At 39.4% G+C, this 19,182-nt stretch overlaps 1 protein-coding gene across 1 annotated transcript in view; it reads right to left on the bottom strand.

Moving 5' to 3' along the window:
• LOC131960601 (proton myo-inositol cotransporter-like) overlaps positions 1-17,937 on the bottom strand; it is a 93,715-nt gene extending 75,778 nt beyond the window's left edge. Inside the window, exons 1-2 of the mRNA XM_059325857.1 lie at positions 15,736-17,937; positions 895-1,054 (exon numbers count right to left, since the gene is read on the bottom strand). Coding sequence (XP_059181840.1) covers positions 895-1,054; positions 15,736-16,312 — 737 coding nt within the window. The 5' untranslated portion in view covers positions 16,313-17,937. The remainder of the gene's footprint in view (positions 1-894; positions 1,055-15,735) is intronic.
• Positions 17,938-19,182: the final 1,245 nt, after the last annotated feature.

Below are 19,182 nucleotides of genomic sequence, written 5' to 3'. Positions count from 1 at the left end.
CCATTATAGACTATTGGACTGGACTATTATGTTAAGAGGAAAATTGCCTCTGTGTATCTGCTCATGCACACAATCAGGGTTCAACACATTCTGTAAAAGGGTGGTTTTACAAATCCAAACATAATGTGGTAAAGGACAAGTATAAAAGGGTACAGAGCCAGAGAGGGGGAACGAAGCAGGCTAATAATAAGATGTTAGAGAGCTTTATCTCAGGGGGTAGAAGAAGTGCAGGTCGCTGTTTTTTATACAACTCCAAAGACAGGGAAAAAGAAATCCATATATTTTTAATGAGCACCCAGACATAGAGGGCTTTTCTGCCCAGGCAAAGACGTCAATCAGACAACTTTAAACTCAATAAGTGTCTCAGAAAATCCATTATCATGTATGAATCACAGCGGTCTGAGGTCTTCTGACGTTCTCCCTCGTCTCCATCAGATCCAAAGTTAAACCAAACCCTTGCAAAAAGGACGATTCTTATCTAAAATATCTCTCAGCTCAACATTCAGACATCTTGCGAAGCTGCATTTAGTGTGACAGCAGCAAAAGACGCGTACAGAAGCAGAAAAACAGAAAAAGGGACTGAGAAGGAGGCATACTGTATCTTTTCAAACGTACAGCACGGCCGCTCTGAGCAAATGTTAGGGGCTGACCCGTGCATGTGTTGACATTTGGAATGAGGGTTTGAGCCAGCATGACGTTTTCTGGCATTTGATATGATAAGAACCCAAAGAAAAGTACACTGACAATCCATCATAAAGGGAGATGAGAACCCTTTGAAATGTGCATTTATGCAACATATAAGATGCCATTTTATGTTGTTTTTTTTCTTTATCCGTCTAAATGGTAACTTTACACATCTCCTGTAAGTGTGAGGCGAGTGTCTCTGTGTCTGACCTCCATCCGTCGCGCTGCAGGTAGCTGAAGGCGCCGTCGATGAGGCTGGCAGTGAACTGTCCACCGGTGATGAAGAGGGTGTTAACCGTCACCAGCTGACCCCTGAGGTGGGGCGGAGAGGCCTCGGCGATGTACACTGGCACTGTCATAGAGGCGATACCTACACAGCGGGGGAGAGAGAGAGGGAGAGAGGACATTAAGAGGGAGCATCTGCTAAGAGAGGTGACTCAGAGATTGTGCTCTGTGCAACAGATGTTGCTTGTTCTCAAGGGAAATGCAGCCTAACTGTATACAAAAATGGCTTATTTTGTCTGACGTCAATAAAAACGTTTACCACATATGAAACCACTGGGACAAGCTGCTAAACCATTACAAAAACCTTAACCATTTAACCAATAAACTGGCCTTTACCCTATCTGAAATATTATTTTTAAAGTATAATTTATAATATTACCTCATTTTATCCTCAAAAATATACTAATAAAACCATGATAGGCTCTGTGGTGTTGTACATGAGCTAAATGCTAACACGCTCTCAATTAGAATGCCAACATGTTGTTTATCGCCTAATTATGAAAAAAGCCCGACAGATATATCGTTTGACTGATATTATCGGCCGATATTGGCATGTCAAAGGCTTATCAGTATCTGTGTATACTCTGATATGTGTGTATTATGAATTTTTTTTTACACAATATATTGCAGAAAATGTTACATGCCTTTATCATTTTTATCTGAATAGTCAGCAATTGACTGACACTGAACAGTAATGATGTTTATTCAGCTATGTATTTTTATTCCTATCTATTCTTTATTTTCTCCATTATCATTTATATAATAATTTATAACAATGTAAAATATTGTTTAATAAAGTTTTATGTTTGAGAAAGTAGCTCACTTGGAGAATCAGTTCACAATCCACATAAAAACAGGTCTATCTCAAAAAATGAAGTTATCGGACACCATAATTGTTTAATGTTTCATTTTTACTCTTTAAAATCAGTATTGGCATTGGTCTCAAAAATGCCATATTGCTGTAATTATGAATCCCACTACCTTTTGGAAAGACCCACCCTGAATATCAGCCTGATTGGTTGAGGTCAGGCACAATAAATAAATAAATACATAAAAGTTAAGTTTTACTACAGTTATATGCAATAATAAATGCTTTGTTTGATGTTCTCAACTGCAGTTAAGTTAATTGAACTGATTATATGTAATATGTTAAATATAGTTTTGTCTTGAGTTACATGGTGGTCATCCAAGGTAAGTAATTAAAAAAAAAAAAAACCTGGGCATTTCTTTCAGCACATTTAGCAGATTTACTACAAACTAAAGTGGCTTAAGACTTTAAGGCAAGTAATGATTTATTTAGTGTGGCAGCAACTTCAAAATGTGACAATTTAAAGTTTTATGGTAATGATAAACAAAAAAAGAAAAGTTTTAATTAGAATAAAAACTAATAGTCCAAATAATGACTTGGCCCTGAGGCCATTTCGGTAATTCATACCCTCCGTTGTTTTTTCTTAATTATCTCCACATAGGAGGTTATGTTTTCGGTGAGATTTATCTGTTTGTGTGTCTGTCTCTTTCTGTTATCGGTTTGTTTGTCTGTTTATCAAAAGGATTAGGGACAAACTACTGGCCTGTTTCTTCTTAAACTTTGTGTAAGTGGTGTAGCATGAGTTGATGAAAAACCCATTCAATTTTGCAGCATTTCCTAGGAACTAATACACAATTGAATAATCACTTTCCTTGACAATGTGAGATAGGAAATTTGTGCTGTATTACTGTGTTGTCAGAAAATCTGAAAAATAAGTTTCCTGATCATTTTCATGGCTCACCTGATCAGTTATCTTTGCTCTTTTTGTCACACAAGTACTGAAAACGGCTGTCAACATACAGTTTAAACGTTTTAATGTAGCCGTGAATGATCTGAGTTGTCTGAATAGAATAGTAGTTATTGTAGTACAGAGACAAATTGGAAGTTGCAGAACTAGTGTCCGATGTAGATAACTTCCAACACCAGCCCCTCGGTAGGCACTAATAGTTCAGGTAATCATTAAATTTACACATGACAGTTTAAAATGTTGCAGTGTTACCAAGCCAAGTCCTTACAGACAAAGAAACATTTACTCCAACTACTCACATTAAAACTACATGTATTAACATTTTAATATTATGGTTCGACAGGTGGAAAACAAGTCAATTTTAACTAGTTTGTATTCTTCAAAATCGCAAAACAAAAGTGTTTTACAAAATAAGTGAGTTTTACATTACTATTACATAGTACAACTAGTTTAATTATCTTTATTGTCTGTAATGAATTAACTGAATGAATCAAATTAACACCGACAGCAACAACAGCAACAAAAATTGTCATGAGGACAGGAGGTGAGCCCAGGGGACACAAACAAGTACTACAGTCCATCTCGGACACACAAACACACACACACACACACACACACACCCAAACACCCAAACACCCAAACACACACACACACACACACAGATACAGTCACATGCATGCTTCTGTACTCACATACACACAGAACTAACTGTGTGTTTGCAGAGGATGTTTCTGACAAGGTGCCATGAGAGCGCAGCTTTCTGCAGCTGGCTCCCGATAAGCTCTATTAATAGTCTGCCACTGCTTTCAATACACCCCCCCTCCCCCCCTTCCTCACCTCTTCCTCCCCTCCCTTCCTCTCCCCCTATACTGCCACCACCCTGCCCTCCATGGCCGCCATGACTACGTGGCTACCTGTTGCTATGGCAACCACTTGCTGGGAAACCAGTCTCCGAGCGGGCACCACACTGTGGCAGCTCTGCGAAGAGAAATCGATAACCCAGAGCGAGGAGGGTTTCTTTATTTCTTTTTCTTTTTTTATCGCAAAAGAGAGTGATTTGGGGAAAGCAAATCACTACCTTCGACATTTCAAAGCAGTTTCTGTTGAAGGAGTACACAACATCAGAACATTAACCAAAAAAAAACACTTCTCCCCTGACAGTGTACTATGAAAAAGTAACAGTAATGCTTTAAAGCCCTATGGTCAACTGTTAACACTCTGCCAATGCTGCACCCAGAGATACGAGTTGTCTCTTACGTCTTCAAATTGATTTCTTAATCATGCAAACATACCCTACAGATTTAGAGTCAAGTCTTTATCTTAGTTATGGCTAAAACAGGATTATCATCTGAGGGCGGATATCCGAGATCCAGATCACTGCCGAAATCTAATCAACTGCTCTTTGGCATGCAGTCTGTCTGCTCAGGCCAATTTGATCGTAATCCATTCATGAGCTTTTGAGAGATGCTGCTGAAAGACAGAGACGAGGAAAATCTAACCTCTAAATTATAGGTTACCGGAGGACTTTTAAAACAACTCATTTTAGTAGTAAATGCTGTATTTTATCAGAGACACAGTACAGTGTTTTTGACATGGGTCACAACTCACCCCTTCCCAAAATGCATCGACACGCTTTAGATGAAACCACGGGCACTTCTATATGGCCACTGCCTTGACTTACACTCACCCACCACTTTATAAGGTAGGCCTGTGAAGCTGCTCGTTACCACAAATGTGTAATCAGCCAATTGCATGGCAGCAAGTCAGTGCCATTAGGCATGTAGACATGGCCAAGAGGACCTGCTGTAGCATGATAGTAGTATGGTCAATTTAGCAAGTTAGCTAGCTAACTGAAAAGCCACTAAACAGTAGTACCCCGATGGTGAAACAAACTTCCAAACTCCATCCGATCTGCTGAGTCCTTATTAATCTTTAAGAAGAGCCTGAAGACCCAGCTCTTCGCTGAACACCTTGATCTCACAGATGACAACAATATTGCACTGACCTAAAAGAACTTACGTCCTAATGGACTCAAACTTAACCAATGGTTCTTACTCTTGCTATGCTTCTTTACTTCTATGTCACTTTGGATGAAAGTGTCTGCTAAATGACATTGTAGAATTGATATCATTAGTAAAAATTTAACAACTTAATGCTTCATTTTACAATTCTACAATGTCATTTAGCAGACGATTTTATCCAAAGCGACGTACAAATGAGAGTAATACAACACAAGCAAGGATGAAATCAAGAAACATAGCAAGAGTAAGTGCCGTGGGTTAAGTTCGAGTCCATTAGGACACAAGTGCTTTATAGGTCGCAAGAGCGGTCAGTGCGATACTTGTCGTAGTCGTCAGTGTAGTTCAAAAGTGAAGGTGTTCAGTAAAGAGTCATCCACACCCTCATTTAACAGCGTAGGATAGTATGGAGTGAGCGGTCTCTAAAGACAGATCTCGCCTTGGACGGTCTATGGCTGCTACTTGTGTGTTCTTTGGTGGCTGACCAAGCCAATACGAGACATGCTAATGCGCCCATAGTCACTACACTTCCATTAGTCTGCTGTCCATTGGGCCAGGACAGAGTTCTTTAGACGCCATCGTTTGTTTTTCTTTAAACTCCATTGTTTGTTTTTCTTCCGTTGGATGCAGCTTTCTACAAAGAGAAGAGCCCAAGCCATGATGTTCTGTTGTGAGTGGTGACTTCCCAGGTATCTGAATTTATGTTGCAGGATTTCAAGTTGGCTTTGAGTCCATCTTTGTGTCCTGGATGACGCAGCATTCTATTTCCTGGATTTTACAACACCTTAGCACTTCTGTGTCAGTGATTTTGTCCATCCAGTGGATTCCAGCTATTTTCCTGAGGCATCGAAGGTGGTACTGACCGAGGTTCTTGATGTGACGTCTGTATGGACTCCAGGACTCACTGTCATAGAGCAGGGTGGTAAGCACGACAGAACGATAAACATGGAAGGCAGCACTCGCCCTTCCGAGTCTAGCTGAAAACTGCCATCTTCAGAAAACTTCAGAAACAACTTTTTTTGGCTAATCTTTTGTAACCAGAGTAGCATGAAGTAGCATGGTGGAATTCTTAAATTAGCTGGTTAACTAGCAAGCTGCTAATTGAGTTAAATGTAACAATGTAATGTTTCATCCACAATGTGGGTAGAAGCGAGCACAGTTGGAAAAACAATAAACTCTCCCCAAATATCAACCATCTGCTATCACATAACTGAAATTCTATGCTTAGATCAAGTGTACCATCTCCTTGGTGACTAAGTAAACTCCATTGGCTGACGAGAGCCAGCGAATCAAACAAAATATTCTGTACTGTTTGGTTGAATGTAGTTTGATCCAGCATGTTTAAAAAGAGGTGAATAGAATAAGTATAAATATCAAGTTTGAGTGCAATGATTCAACAGGTAAACAGAGCAGCAGGCAGATTTAATCTCAATCTACAAAGCAGATAGTAAACACCAAAAGCTATTAAATCTGCTTTCGCTTCCTTCTATCTGATAGCTAATGCGACTGTGTTTGCACTCCAGGTCTGTACACTGGATGACATTATGCAGAGCCTCACACTCTGACATATGCACAGATTATAACACACTTATCACAAACATGTCCTAAAGTCCTCATCTGCTGTAATGCCTCTATCTGTATTCAGGTCATACAGCCAGACCTCTTCATTCTTCCTCCTGCTAGTTTCACTCTGTGTTCCTGTTTTATTCATCTCAGCCATATGTAGCTATCACCAGCTTCATGTGTCTCCGTCCAAGTCACACCTGCTGCCGCACACAGCCCATATGTCTATAAGTGACATACTACAGCTGATGTTGATGTATTTACTGAGTAATGGATCATTTACATTTCACATCGCACTGCAGGTGGTCACAGGGAAAATATGTTACAGCCCATTAAAGCTAATATCATTACAGGCCAGTAAAAAGGTCAAACACTGAACAGTTTTTGCTTCAGTTTATTGACCATCTGAGACTGTGAAGTGTTTTCAGCTGGGAGTACAGCTTCACAGTTATTTTATCTTGCATTGGCTTTGAAAATGCAGAACGTATTATATTTTAAGCTGCTAATGCGATCATTTACCTCATATGTATGTTTCTTTTAATGCTGCATGAAGGAAAATTCCAGTATTTCACCTCTACTGAAACAGTGTCATGCTATATATAAAACAGTAAGGATGTTTTTGTTATTAAGTTGAATGGATAGTTTGCTAGTTGGCTAATCAAACAGCTAGCTTGGTTAGCTGACTGGTATATATATACTATATATACTATACTGTATATATATTCATAAACAGCAAAAATAGTTCTTGTCTGAGTTAACTTTTGGTGTCGCTCAGAGCCAAGCATTTAAATGATCTATGTAAAAAAAATCTATAAGGAAAGCTTTAGGGCATATTTGCCAAATCTTTACAACAGAGGTGAGTGCAAAGTTAGTAGGGCTGAGCCAAATACTCAGAGGAAACGTCAAAATGTGTCAATAAATGTACTGGTGACAAGCTATGTTCTGCAAACAGTAAGTTGAACAGTTCATGAAATAGTTTTCTGATAAAAATAAAGCAACTTCTGATCGACCCATATCAACTTCAGGCCCCACTCAGTTATTTTTGTTGCCCCACCACTTCTGGTTTAAAATCCACCCATTCCGAGTGCAGATACAGGGTGGCTATTGTGGCTCAGTTGGTAGAGCGGTTGCCCCTTGGTCGGAAGGTTAGAGGTCAGTGGTTCAATCCCTGACTATGGCAGCCCATCCATTCGGGAAGATACTGAACCCTAATTAAACTGTTTAGGGTAGCCTCGGCAGCCAGCCTATGAATATGTGTGCATGAATGTGCCGTCTGTAGTGTGAAGAGCTTTGAGTGGTCGCAAAGACTACAAAAGCGCTATATTAGTGCAGACAATTTAGCTGATTAAACAAAAACAGACAATGGTGTACTTGCTCATCTTGAAAAGTAAGCATGACCCATTAGCTACAATCGCTAATTCAGGTTTCCGTATTTACCTGCGACAGGACTTAAAGCGAAGTGGCCTGGCATATATTTAAATATATAATATTTCACTGTTTGCTGCGACATCATTTTTTTTGCTGCAGTCACATTTCCTTATTCTCTGCAAAGTTTGCATGACTCATCAAACCAACCACACTTGAGATCTTAGAAATATAAAATAGTCCGAGTGGCTTTTGTCATATATCACTACTGTTGCATGGAGGAGATACAGTATCAAGTAATGTTATTTTTAATAAAAGTGAAACCATCTCAAGGATTCTTATTTCTCTAAAGTTCTGAACTTTAGAGAAATGAACTGAAGCTGCATTGAAAACAAGCAACACGACCTCAACCAAAGGCCAGGTTTGAGGTTTTTTCACTTGCTTGAATGTGAATCCTTACAAACACATTCGCAGTGTGTTCCCTTTCTTGTTAATGAGCTCTCTTTCAGCACCAAGGGACAGCTCCCAGCACTCCTTTCTCTACACACACACACACACACACACACACACACACACACACACACACACCCTCGTAAAGTCATCGTCTGGTCAGGCTCAGCCTCAAAGCAGCATAGCACAGTTAAACAAAGAATCTGTCTGGTCTTGTGAAGGCAGCCTCTAGGCACGTAGTACAAAGCTCGGGACTGACTCACTTGATCAGACTACGAGGGAGATACTTCACTAGACCCTCCATCACTGTGATGTAGTAAAGAGACAGGCAGGACATTTTCTGGTGCTAAGTAGCTAGTTGTGATGGAGGAAGCTAATTAGAGGCTAATGGAGCATCCTTGAAAATTCCAAGTGAGGTAAAGAGAAAACTCTCCCAGATAAAGCTGTTGTTGACTTTCATATGGGTAGTGTTGGGAGTGGTGATTAAATTCAGCGAAAGTAAAAGCACAAGAGGTTGTGCCCTTTCTCAATTAAATTCCAAAAAGTGTAATTTCACATTGGATTGTGCCAGTACATATTTGTTTATCTGAGGAAAATTATCCCATAATGTTTTTATGATGTAACTTCACTTTAGAGATTAGTCATATGAAATTGTATGACTTCATGTTGTTATAAAACCATTTTGGAAAAAAAAAATTAGTTCCAAAAGCACAAATGTCAAGCCAAAAACAACTAATTTCTTGTACACTTGACATTTCAGTGATGTCATTTCCACATTACAACAAACTAAACTAAATAAACAAACTCCGCAGTAAGTCGACACTTAGCTTCTACCTCATTAGGACAAGAATTGTGACTTAATTACATAAACTTACCAATTAATTATCAAACCTCCAGGTAATAATTAAATGTTATCGCAATGTAATTAACTGCAGTATTTTTATGCAGTCCCTTCATTTACTGTCTCCAAGGACAAAACGATTCAACATTTGCAACTGCTCGATCATTTAGCCAGAAATTATGATTATGCACACACTGTGAGGGTGTGTGCTTATGGTTGTGCGTTTGTGTGGGATTATGACTAAGTAAGGCTGAAGGCATCACAGCAGATTGCTCTTATGAAAAACATTTCATGGCTCTTTTCAAGCCTTTAAATCTTACCATCGCCACACAGAGAGCACAGAGAGAATCCAGTATTTTAGTGGTAGACTCTTAAGGTACGACAGGGCAAGGGTCACATGACAGATGGATACGGCCAAAGTCATTAATAGGCAAATTTTTTTGGTCCTGAAAAACGTAACAACCTGCCGCTTTTCTTTAGTCTTCCCACATTTGATTCCAACAAAGAAGTCTTTGGGACTGAAAAGTGAAGCCAATGCAGAAGGGCCTTCAACATGCATTCTTTCTAATGGTCAGCAGAGGGCGACCCCACCATTTACAAAAAAAGATGTCAGATTGTATAGAAGTCTATGAGAAAATGACCCTACTTCTCTCTTAATTTATTACCTCAGAAAACATTTTACGAACAAGTGTACGGTCTCTGTTGCTAGTTTCAGGTTTTTTTCAATACAGCATGATGTTCATTTTGTAATTTATTGCCCAATTAAGAGTAAAATAAACGATGAAGCAGGGTAGCTTTAGGGCAGGGCTACCTTATGACAAACAAGTCGCTACTATGTTTTATAACTCTGACCCTTTCACAGTGTGTTTTCACTTAATAAAAGTTAATTGTAACATTTTTAGTCTTGTTCAGTGTGCGGTTGTACTAAAACACACTGTAAGGAGTAGACATTACAGCTAACCCTACTAACCAAGCTAGCTAGCTAACATGTGCTAGTGCTGATAACTTAGCATCCTTCTTCCCAACGCCATCCTCTCGTCCAAATATGGTCAGGTCTAGCTCCAAAAAAACAACATGGCCACGGACAAAATGCCAAAGTCGAGGATGGAATAAAAAAAATCCTATTCTTGATAAAAATAACCCTCTGTACACATCACAAATTACACATCCACTTCTCCTCCAAGATTGAAACATCTTTTAAGAAACTAACACACACAGAAAGAAAACCTCTTAATTTGATAGGACTGACAAGGACTCATTACATAATTTGGTATTGACCCAGACTGTTTAAAACTGCTGTCTGCTTGCTCAGACTAGCAAAGGCTCGTATCACACAACAGTCCCTGTACTCAGGCAAAGGTCAAGATCAACAATAACTGGCTGGGAGCAGACGAGCCAGAAGCTAGAAATACAGAGAGGCAGGGCTTGGTGGTGTATGGCCTTTGCTGGTTTGACAAACAGCTCCGATGACCTTTTTGGCGGGTTCAGTTCAGAAATGCTAAGCAATTGTCTTTCCTGAGAACCGGCGGTCATGTTAATGTGAGTGTGCAGGTGATGGGCTTGGCCAGAATAATTGCATGCTATGAAAAATGTTGCCTTATTAGTGTCTCCAGCGGCTAATTGTGGTGCCAGAATGTGTTTCATTATCTATCAGGGCCGGCTCGTGCATGCATGTGTAATGAAGATGGCTGTATGGGAAAAGATTGTGATGGCAGGAGGGGAGGAGATACTTCTTATAATGTAACAGCTGAAATGACCCAGGTGATTAGTTTTTTTCCAACATATTAGCAATTAGATCCTGTTTATGTAAATTAAGTGTGTGGCTGCAGCATTTTCATTCCTCATTTCACATGTTTATTTGGGAAATGAAAATATAACTTATCCACCTTTTGTTCTTATATTAAAATCTCTGGAAATATTTATTTCCTTCCCTCATCTTTTTTTAATTATTGGTCGTTCTAAAAAATTTAAAATAAACACTAGACCGGACAACACAACTGGGAATAAGAAATTAAAACGAGCACCCATCTCTATAAAAAACAGTGGTTGACTACTATCCATTAACTGTTTATCCATTATTAAAAGAGCACCAACAAATCCTTAAAGGATTAAAGCAGCAGCATTTGTTTTCATTTTTGAATCATCTTTTGATTTGTATGTTTAATAGAGTAATTATTTAGTCTAATAACTGTTAAAAAGTAAATGTTCTTTAATTTCCCACAGCCCAAGTTAACATTTTTAAATAACAACAAACAGTACAACCCGGAAATATGTACAACTTACAATGGCATACAACTGAGAAAAGCATCAAATCCTAAAAATAAAAGAAACAGTAAATGTTTTGCATTACATCACTCTATGTTCTCTATGTGTCTTGTGTTTGACCCCCACCATTTTCTTCATATATAGAGATGCAACAGGTGGATAAATAGTTCCTAGAATGCATCTTATTAATGCATTGTCTTTAGAGTTTATCTGCTTTAGAAATGGTCATGGTCCCCATTTTGTCACACAGTTTCTCTTTCTCGTTATAAATTCATCTTCACTAAGCCCAAACCAAGACAATGCTGATGACAAGGTCATTTTCATTTAGAGTTTAGAAAGCTGCTCAAAAGCCTTAGGAGACATTAGAGCTGGGTATCAGTACTAAATAACCCAGTACCAAGTATCCAAACGTATCCAGTCAAATGATATCTGCATTCAAGTCTTCTTGTACTCATATCTAGGAAAAACATGACTAGTGAATGTTTTTGATCGCAGACAGTCACAGCAATGGTTCTTTGATTCAATGTGACGAGTCTGAGGTGTAGTGAAGTGGAGCGCCACAGTTCAGCAAGCCAAGATGCCACCAAAACATTTGGAAGTACGGCTAACTTATACAATGACATGATGGGTATCAAATGAAGTAAGGGGAAAATTAAGTACTTTTTTATTATTGGTTTTGGTAAGGGTACTGATACTGGTGTTGGTATTGTCATTTTTTTTTAAATGAGACTCTGCCCTTGGAGATATTATTAAACAGTTTTCACAGGCTGAGTAGTACTCAGTGATCTGAAGGTTTCATCAGGTGCGTTTTGCATAAATTTAAAATGTGCCAATAAACAAGTGAAAAGTGCAGGAGGACATGATGGGTGGGTTTCGAGCAGTAGTCAGGTTTCAACATGGGAAGGAGAATTTCTAAAACATGTTCACATTTCTATATTCCAGTTATTGGTGTAATAGAACCATCTGAATAGTTACACATCATTGTATCTTTTATCATGAGAAAAAGTGGCAGCGGTTTGCTGTCATTAACTGAACTCGTTCTCTACCACGAGTCAATACTATTTTTGTAAAATATTCTATAATAGCTCTAATTAGTTACGCAGAGAAAACTGATCTGGACAATCACAATACAGAACAACACACACAAACTCACAATTGTTCGAGAGCTGTTTCAGTAAACTGAAGTAAATCAAAGGGTATCTGAAGATATTAGGACTCATTTTCAACCCTTCACAAGCCCTGTCAACCTCTGACTGGCTTCATTGTTGTCCAGTGAGAAAAGCATTTTCTATAGACTTGTAAGTTACCCATCTATATAATCCATCACAGGAAACATGAAGGTTTAATTTAGTTTTGTCAAAGTTTCAATCAATCACCTGAAGTTCCTAAAAATCAAAGAAACTTTACTGTCACATCCAGGCTTTTGTATTACTTTAAGTGTCTTTTACAGCCAAAAGAAGCATTCAAACAATGCAACCAACATGCATTAAAAAATAATTATGGAAAATGCAAAACAGATAGATACAAGCAGTCATGGTATTTCCCCTTTAAATCATTATCTCCTGCTTTTGCCAGCCATTTATCCAGCGCTATGCCCTCACACCTTCCCACTGGGTAAAAAAAAACAATAAACATTCATCATCTGCACATTCCTGTTGCCAGATATATAAATATATGCTAATTGAAGTATGGTTGAGTTATATACCACACAACAGAAATAAAAAAATTAAAGCCGTTTATCACAAAAATAATTAGAAATGGTACTAAGAGGGGACTGAAGGCAAATCTTGATTCAAACATCAATAGTAAAGGGCTATAGTTTGCAGGGGAAGTAAACACAGCACTCCTCACCATGGTCAGGGCTGTTTATTAAAGAATTAAGCCTTTCTCTCATATCCCAGTAGTTGACTGAGGAGAGAAAATGGTCTGCAATTCCTCCACGTATCACTGAGGAGAGCGCTTACTACTCTCAAAGGAGGCGGCGGATGAGTACCATCAACGTGGCGCTCAGCCTGGAAAGCCAGTTTTAACAGCCCATTCCTCAGAGGATGTGACTCATGGGTAGAAGCAGCCACTATAAATAATTTGGGGTACATTGAATTCTGATCAAAAGGCGTGTTGCATGTAAAAGCATGCAGAAAGCAGAGAGATAGAGGGATGATTCAAGAGAGGTGAAAGCAGAGATTGAAAAACATTCATGCATGGAAGGAAGATGCGGAAAGGGAATGTGCAGAGGTGTCTTCGTAGGGGAGGAAAGTGGGGATGGGGCCAATCAGATAAATGTAACTCTGACATCAGTTTGTGATGAAGACGGCCTCAGTGACACTTGCTGTGTGCTTTGAGCTTCATCTTGGCTTCCTTTTGGGCATGCTGTGATGATATCCGCTTCTTATTTATCATTCAGCGTTAGTTTTCTCTAATCACTTAATAGTACCCAACTAATTCTAATAGCAATCTTAATGATGATAATAATAAAGCGAGTTGTCTAACAGCCAGTGGCATGCAGGCTGAGTAAGCAGAGGGCCACACTGTGTAATTTGAAGCTGTGAGTAATTGTAAATATCAGGCTTGAGACAGCAAGAAGCAGGGAGGAAATAGATAAACTAAACCCATTACATGAAATGGCAGGCTTTAGGACGTGTAACCTTTCGGTGCACTTAAGCTGATTCTGACCTCTGAACCCTCTGATGTGCAGGGGAAATGTTAAGGCAGAAATCAATAAAGTATCACATTATCATTAGTGCCATCAGTGGGGTGAGATAATTCCACTGCTTTCCGATTAAGAGCAACTTTACATTAGTGACAGTTCTGATGTTATTTAGTAAGACAGTCTTTAAAAGGCATCAAAATGAATGCAATAGCTTATCCCGGTGTATATTTTTCTTGATTTTAGGAATGCAACTAGGCTGGAAACTAGTCGAATCTGCTGAACTCATGAATTACTTGTAAGACAGATTTCTAACCGATATGGCCAACTGTTTATTTCATAACTTTATTTCGCAACTAGCAAAACTAAGATAAAACTTTAAATCTAGGCAGTGCTGATCAAGTGACTCAAGATTCTCTTACTACGTTTAATATTTCTTGTTTCGAATGTTTTCAAAAACACATTTTAGTGTACTGTTTACCTGAAAGTTGTGGGACTTTGTGACCTTATGACTTATGTTTCTTGCTTGAAAGTACCAAGCACTGTCCCAACTTACATGTGCCACTCAGCGCTACGTCAAAGGCTTTGTTGCACCGATTGGCTGGAGGTTACGTTTTGTTACTCTGATTGGTTGATGGTCTAGTTAGAGACAGTTTGGTTTGTGCTTGCTGATATCAGCAAGTTATCAGAGTTATCGAAAGTTAGCATTGCCATGGGGTTTTATTCAGAATTGGATTTTGGATCATGGAAGAAAATAAGCTCTGCGGCAACACACGTTTCTGATGATAACACATTTTGTTCAGCAGGATAATCACAAGTGGGAGTATTTACTAACATATTTTATACAACAAAACGCTAACATCTCTTCAGCTTGTGTTAACTACAGACCTTATTTCAGGCATCTAACCACCAACCCATTCAAAGTCCTCACAGAGATTGAGAGAATGGATACTAAAATACGATCTTCTTTCCTGGTTTAAGAACTAATTCCTGTGGTGCCCTATACTCATTTGTGAATAAGTCTGCAAAGCCAGGCTACAATGCAAAGATACCGATACCAGATCGGGTATCGGCTAATATCGTCTAAAAATGCAATATTGGTGACAATGGGGCAGATCTATTCAATTTATTTCTTTATGATTTTTTATTATTATAAATAACTATTTAGCAAACTGATATCCATGTACGTATTTGCTACATTTTGTTTTACAAAGTTTGGTAAGCAATGTTGAAGTTAAGCTTCATTTTGCCTTTAACATTAAAGAAGTCACTTCACAAGTCACTAGTGAGGCATTATTAAACGTAGCTTTCACTCAAAAAATATGTTAGCAAAAAATAATAGTAACATTTCTTGGCTACACTGAAAAAAATTGGCGTGACATTTACTTAAAAAAGCTAGGCAAGTTTTTCCACACAGAAAGTGTTTGTAATCTTTACCCAGGCTGTTTCTAAATAATATTTATTTAATAGAACCATTTTTAAAAAATGAAAATACACAAATAAATTGCAGATTCACTGATGTCCCTCAATTACATTTTACTTAGAAATATCAACTAATAAAGCCAATGAACTGGTTTAGTGAATATGACTTGGAACGAATGATTCAATTTACATACAAAACGGAGGACACATAATAACAAACAATCACTAAGTAATGCACTACATTAAAAACTGCTATTTAAAAGTAAAAGCACTGAATTCGTATTTCTTTGTAGAATTTATATAGATGATTGAAATAATAATTACAGGGCCAGTGTAGAATAAAAACTAGGGAAGTGCTCAAACAAGCATGTGGTTTAATGACAGACTGAAGGGACAGAGAGGATGTTGAACACGTCTTACCAAGCCCCACTCCAACGATGATCCTCCCCGTCAGAAGAACCTCCTTGCCAGGGGCGGTGCTCAGCACGATCCCCCCGACGGTGAAGAAGAAGCTGGCCAGCAGGATGCACACTCTGCGCCCGAAGAGCCCGTTGAGGAAGCCGCCCAGCAGGGCAGACAGGGCGGCCGCGGCCACAGTACTTGATATGAGCACCTCCTGCCACAGGGCGCTCAGGTCCATCTCCCTCTTCAGCAGGAGCATGGCCCCGGAGATCACCCCGGTGTCATAGCCGAACAAGAAGCCCCCCAGGGCGGAGAACGCCGCCAGGACGTAGACGAAGCCGGGCGTGACATCCTGCTGAAACTGCTTGCGGGCAGCCCTCTCCAGGTCCCCGGTGGAAGGGGGTGCTGCTGGTGGTGGTGCAGGAGCCCCGGCGGTGGAGGTGGCGGCGGAGGCGCCCTGGCTGCTGATGCTGGCGCTGGACGGAGCCTTGATGAGACTCCGCTCTCCTCCGTCGTTCACTTTCTTCCACCGCTCGCCCATCAGGTTGCTCATACTACGGAGATTGTAGTCATGGTCGACCTGCTTTCGCGACATATGGGAAATACAACACAGGACAGTGCTGCTTAGTTGTATCTGATGCTGGGGAAAAAAGAAAACAAAAACACACTTAACTAATTTTCCCACCCCACCCCCCTCAGTTTGGAGTTACTGCCGCGTTAGTTATCCACAACCACTGCCAAATATAACGTTGGCCGCTTGAATAAAGTTGTTCTCCAGGCTTTTGTGTCAGTGCATCACATCCCCGTGGTCCTGATGGGAGAGTTGGAGAAGAGTGGGGAGGAAAGGTAAGATAGGAGGAGTGTAGTGGAGCAGCTCGTCACTACTGGCGTCGGCGTGACGCAAAGAAATATTGTTTTGGAAGCATGATGCCAGAGTGGCTCGTGTATGTCGATGGTTTAGTCTGATACAAGTCAATTAAATCATGGAAATTATATGCTTAAAATAGAAACAATACAATTCACACAAAAAAACCTGCTGAATCCAATGTGCATATCTGCTGTTTACTGTCGGATGACCATGATGTATTGCTTTATGAAAAAAAGACTTAATTCTAACAAAGTCTTGTGCAAAATATAAAACAATGCATGGGCTACTTATAGATACACATAAATACAGCTAATACATGAAATAAAAGTATCCCTGTGCCTGTATAAATATTGATTTTTGAAACACATTTTAAATAGGCTCCGTGGCACCATGTTTCACCTGTTACTGTACAACAGGCTGCCTCTGGTAAAATAGGAAAACGGCTGCCCCCTGCAGGTCTGATTGTAGTATTACACGTCCATGAATCTGTAGGTCGGCTTGTTTACTACACACAGTCAGGGGAGCAAGTACATACCTGAGTAGACATGGCATAAGCCAGAGCTTTTTAACTAGGAAATTATATTCTGCCACTGGGTTTATCTTCAGATATAAAACGTTTCATTCAAGGGATGCACAATATGGATGTGCTGCTAAAAGATACCTGCTACTCATGGCTTCCTATAAATGACCTTTATAAACCGTAGTTTATGCAAACCTGAGGGTAAGAAAGACTAAGATGTGGTGAGAAAAAAAGACCTAACCGGATCTAACTGACATAATCACCATTGTTAACACAACAAAAATACTTAACTTTACAAATGTTCATTTATTTTTTTCTAGTACAGTACATTTACAAAAACACAAAAACGCATTGGCGTTTAGAGACAATTCTGCCCTAAGAATGCAAAAATGCAAAAATAAAGGCTTTATAGAACAGAAAGCCGTTTGCTGTTTAGTCTGCAGATAAATCACAATGACATAAGGCATATAGTAGAGTGTTATGCTTAATAAATAAATCATAAAGGTTTGGCGTACAGTTTTGCAAAGTCAATGAAAGCATTTTGGCTTTATATTATTAGTTCAGTTAATTGCCTATAATTTAATCATTGGAACAATACATATACTTTTCCCATCAGCCATTGGCTGATAATTTATCAGGCAGACGTTTTATTGTGCATCTCTAGCATCAATCAGCAGATTATTTATTTGATGAATACATTGTTTGGCCAGTAAAATGTCAGTAAATAGAAAAAAAACCCATCATAATTTCCAAAAGCCCAAGTTGACATTTTCAAATTGCTTCTTTTGTCCAACCAAAGCACAAAGACATTCAGTTTTATATCATAGAAGGCAGCATATATTTACATTTGAAAAGCAGTGAATGATTAATTGATTATTAAAACAGTTGCCAATTATATGTCAGTCAATCATTTCAGCTCTACACAACAATATCAGTTTTGCTTTGCTGGCACAATGCAAAAAACCCCAGAACAGAACAGAACAGAAAATAATTGTTGGGAAGACAGTTTACTGAGTCATAATAATCTCAATTTGGAATCAAAGCTACCTTATCAGAATATTCACCTTTACCAAACCAGCATTACTGAAGACAGCTCCACCCACAAACCATTTATTCAGTTGTTTGATTTGAATGTCAGAAAATGTTGAAAAATGTCCATTACAATGTTTTCTCAAGTCAATGGTCCACAACTCAAATATATTCAGTTCTTTCACATAACACAAACTAAATTTACAAATTTTGTTTGTTACAAAAGAAAGAGGCTGGGACAGGGCCATGTTTGTCATTTTTGCTGATAAGCGGCAGACGCTGTGCAAAGTTAGCAATGGCGGCCGCAGTTGTTGTGCAGCTGCTGAACAGTGATTCGATGACTGTCGGACCAAGTGGAGGTGTGTGTGAGATGGCCGTTTCATAGTGGTCCCGCTTCCAACAGTTCCACCAATTTTCTGTCTCTGTGACTACCTCCGGAGGCTGCAAATGATTGAGGGCAGTCCGTGGACAGGTCATGGACTGAAGTGCCCTTGAGCAAGGCACCTAACCCCCCTGCACAGCTCCCCGGGCGCAGTAATGTGCTGCCCACTGCTCCTTGCATGGTGTGTTCACTTGTGTGTAAAAAAGGATGGGTTAAATGCAGAGGTAGAATTTCCCCATTGTGGGATTAATAAAGTAATCTTATTTATTTATTTATTATTATTGAGAGGGTCCTGGAGCAGGAAAGAGCGCTTGCTAAAGTCCTGTCTGCTGACAAGAAAACCTGATCTCTTGTCCTTACCTGGCAGGACATAGAGGTCCTGGAGTCAGTCCAGAAAGCTCTGAAACCCCTTCAAGACTTCACTCTCAGGAGAGGCGTATGTGACCCTCATTCATTAGACCTGTTCTACCTGTTTACCACTCATCTCCTGGCATCTGAAGAGGGTGATAGTGAGCTGTGCAAATCCATCAAGACCAGCATTGTGGATTACCTCCATGACAAATACTCAGACCTATCCACCAGTGACCTGTTGGAAATTGCCTCTTTCGTGGATCCACGGTTCAGGGCCAAATACATCCCGAGTGAAAAAATGGATGCACTGAAACA

The sequence above is a fragment of the Centropristis striata genome, chromosome 22 (genome assembly GCF_030273125.1).
Source record: "Centropristis striata isolate RG_2023a ecotype Rhode Island chromosome 22, C.striata_1.0, whole genome shotgun sequence".
Lineage (NCBI taxonomy): Eukaryota > Metazoa > Chordata > Actinopteri > Perciformes > Serranidae > Centropristis > Centropristis striata.
The sequence above is the reverse complement of the archived record's forward strand: the minus strand, read 5'-3'. Positions and strand labels throughout refer to the sequence as shown.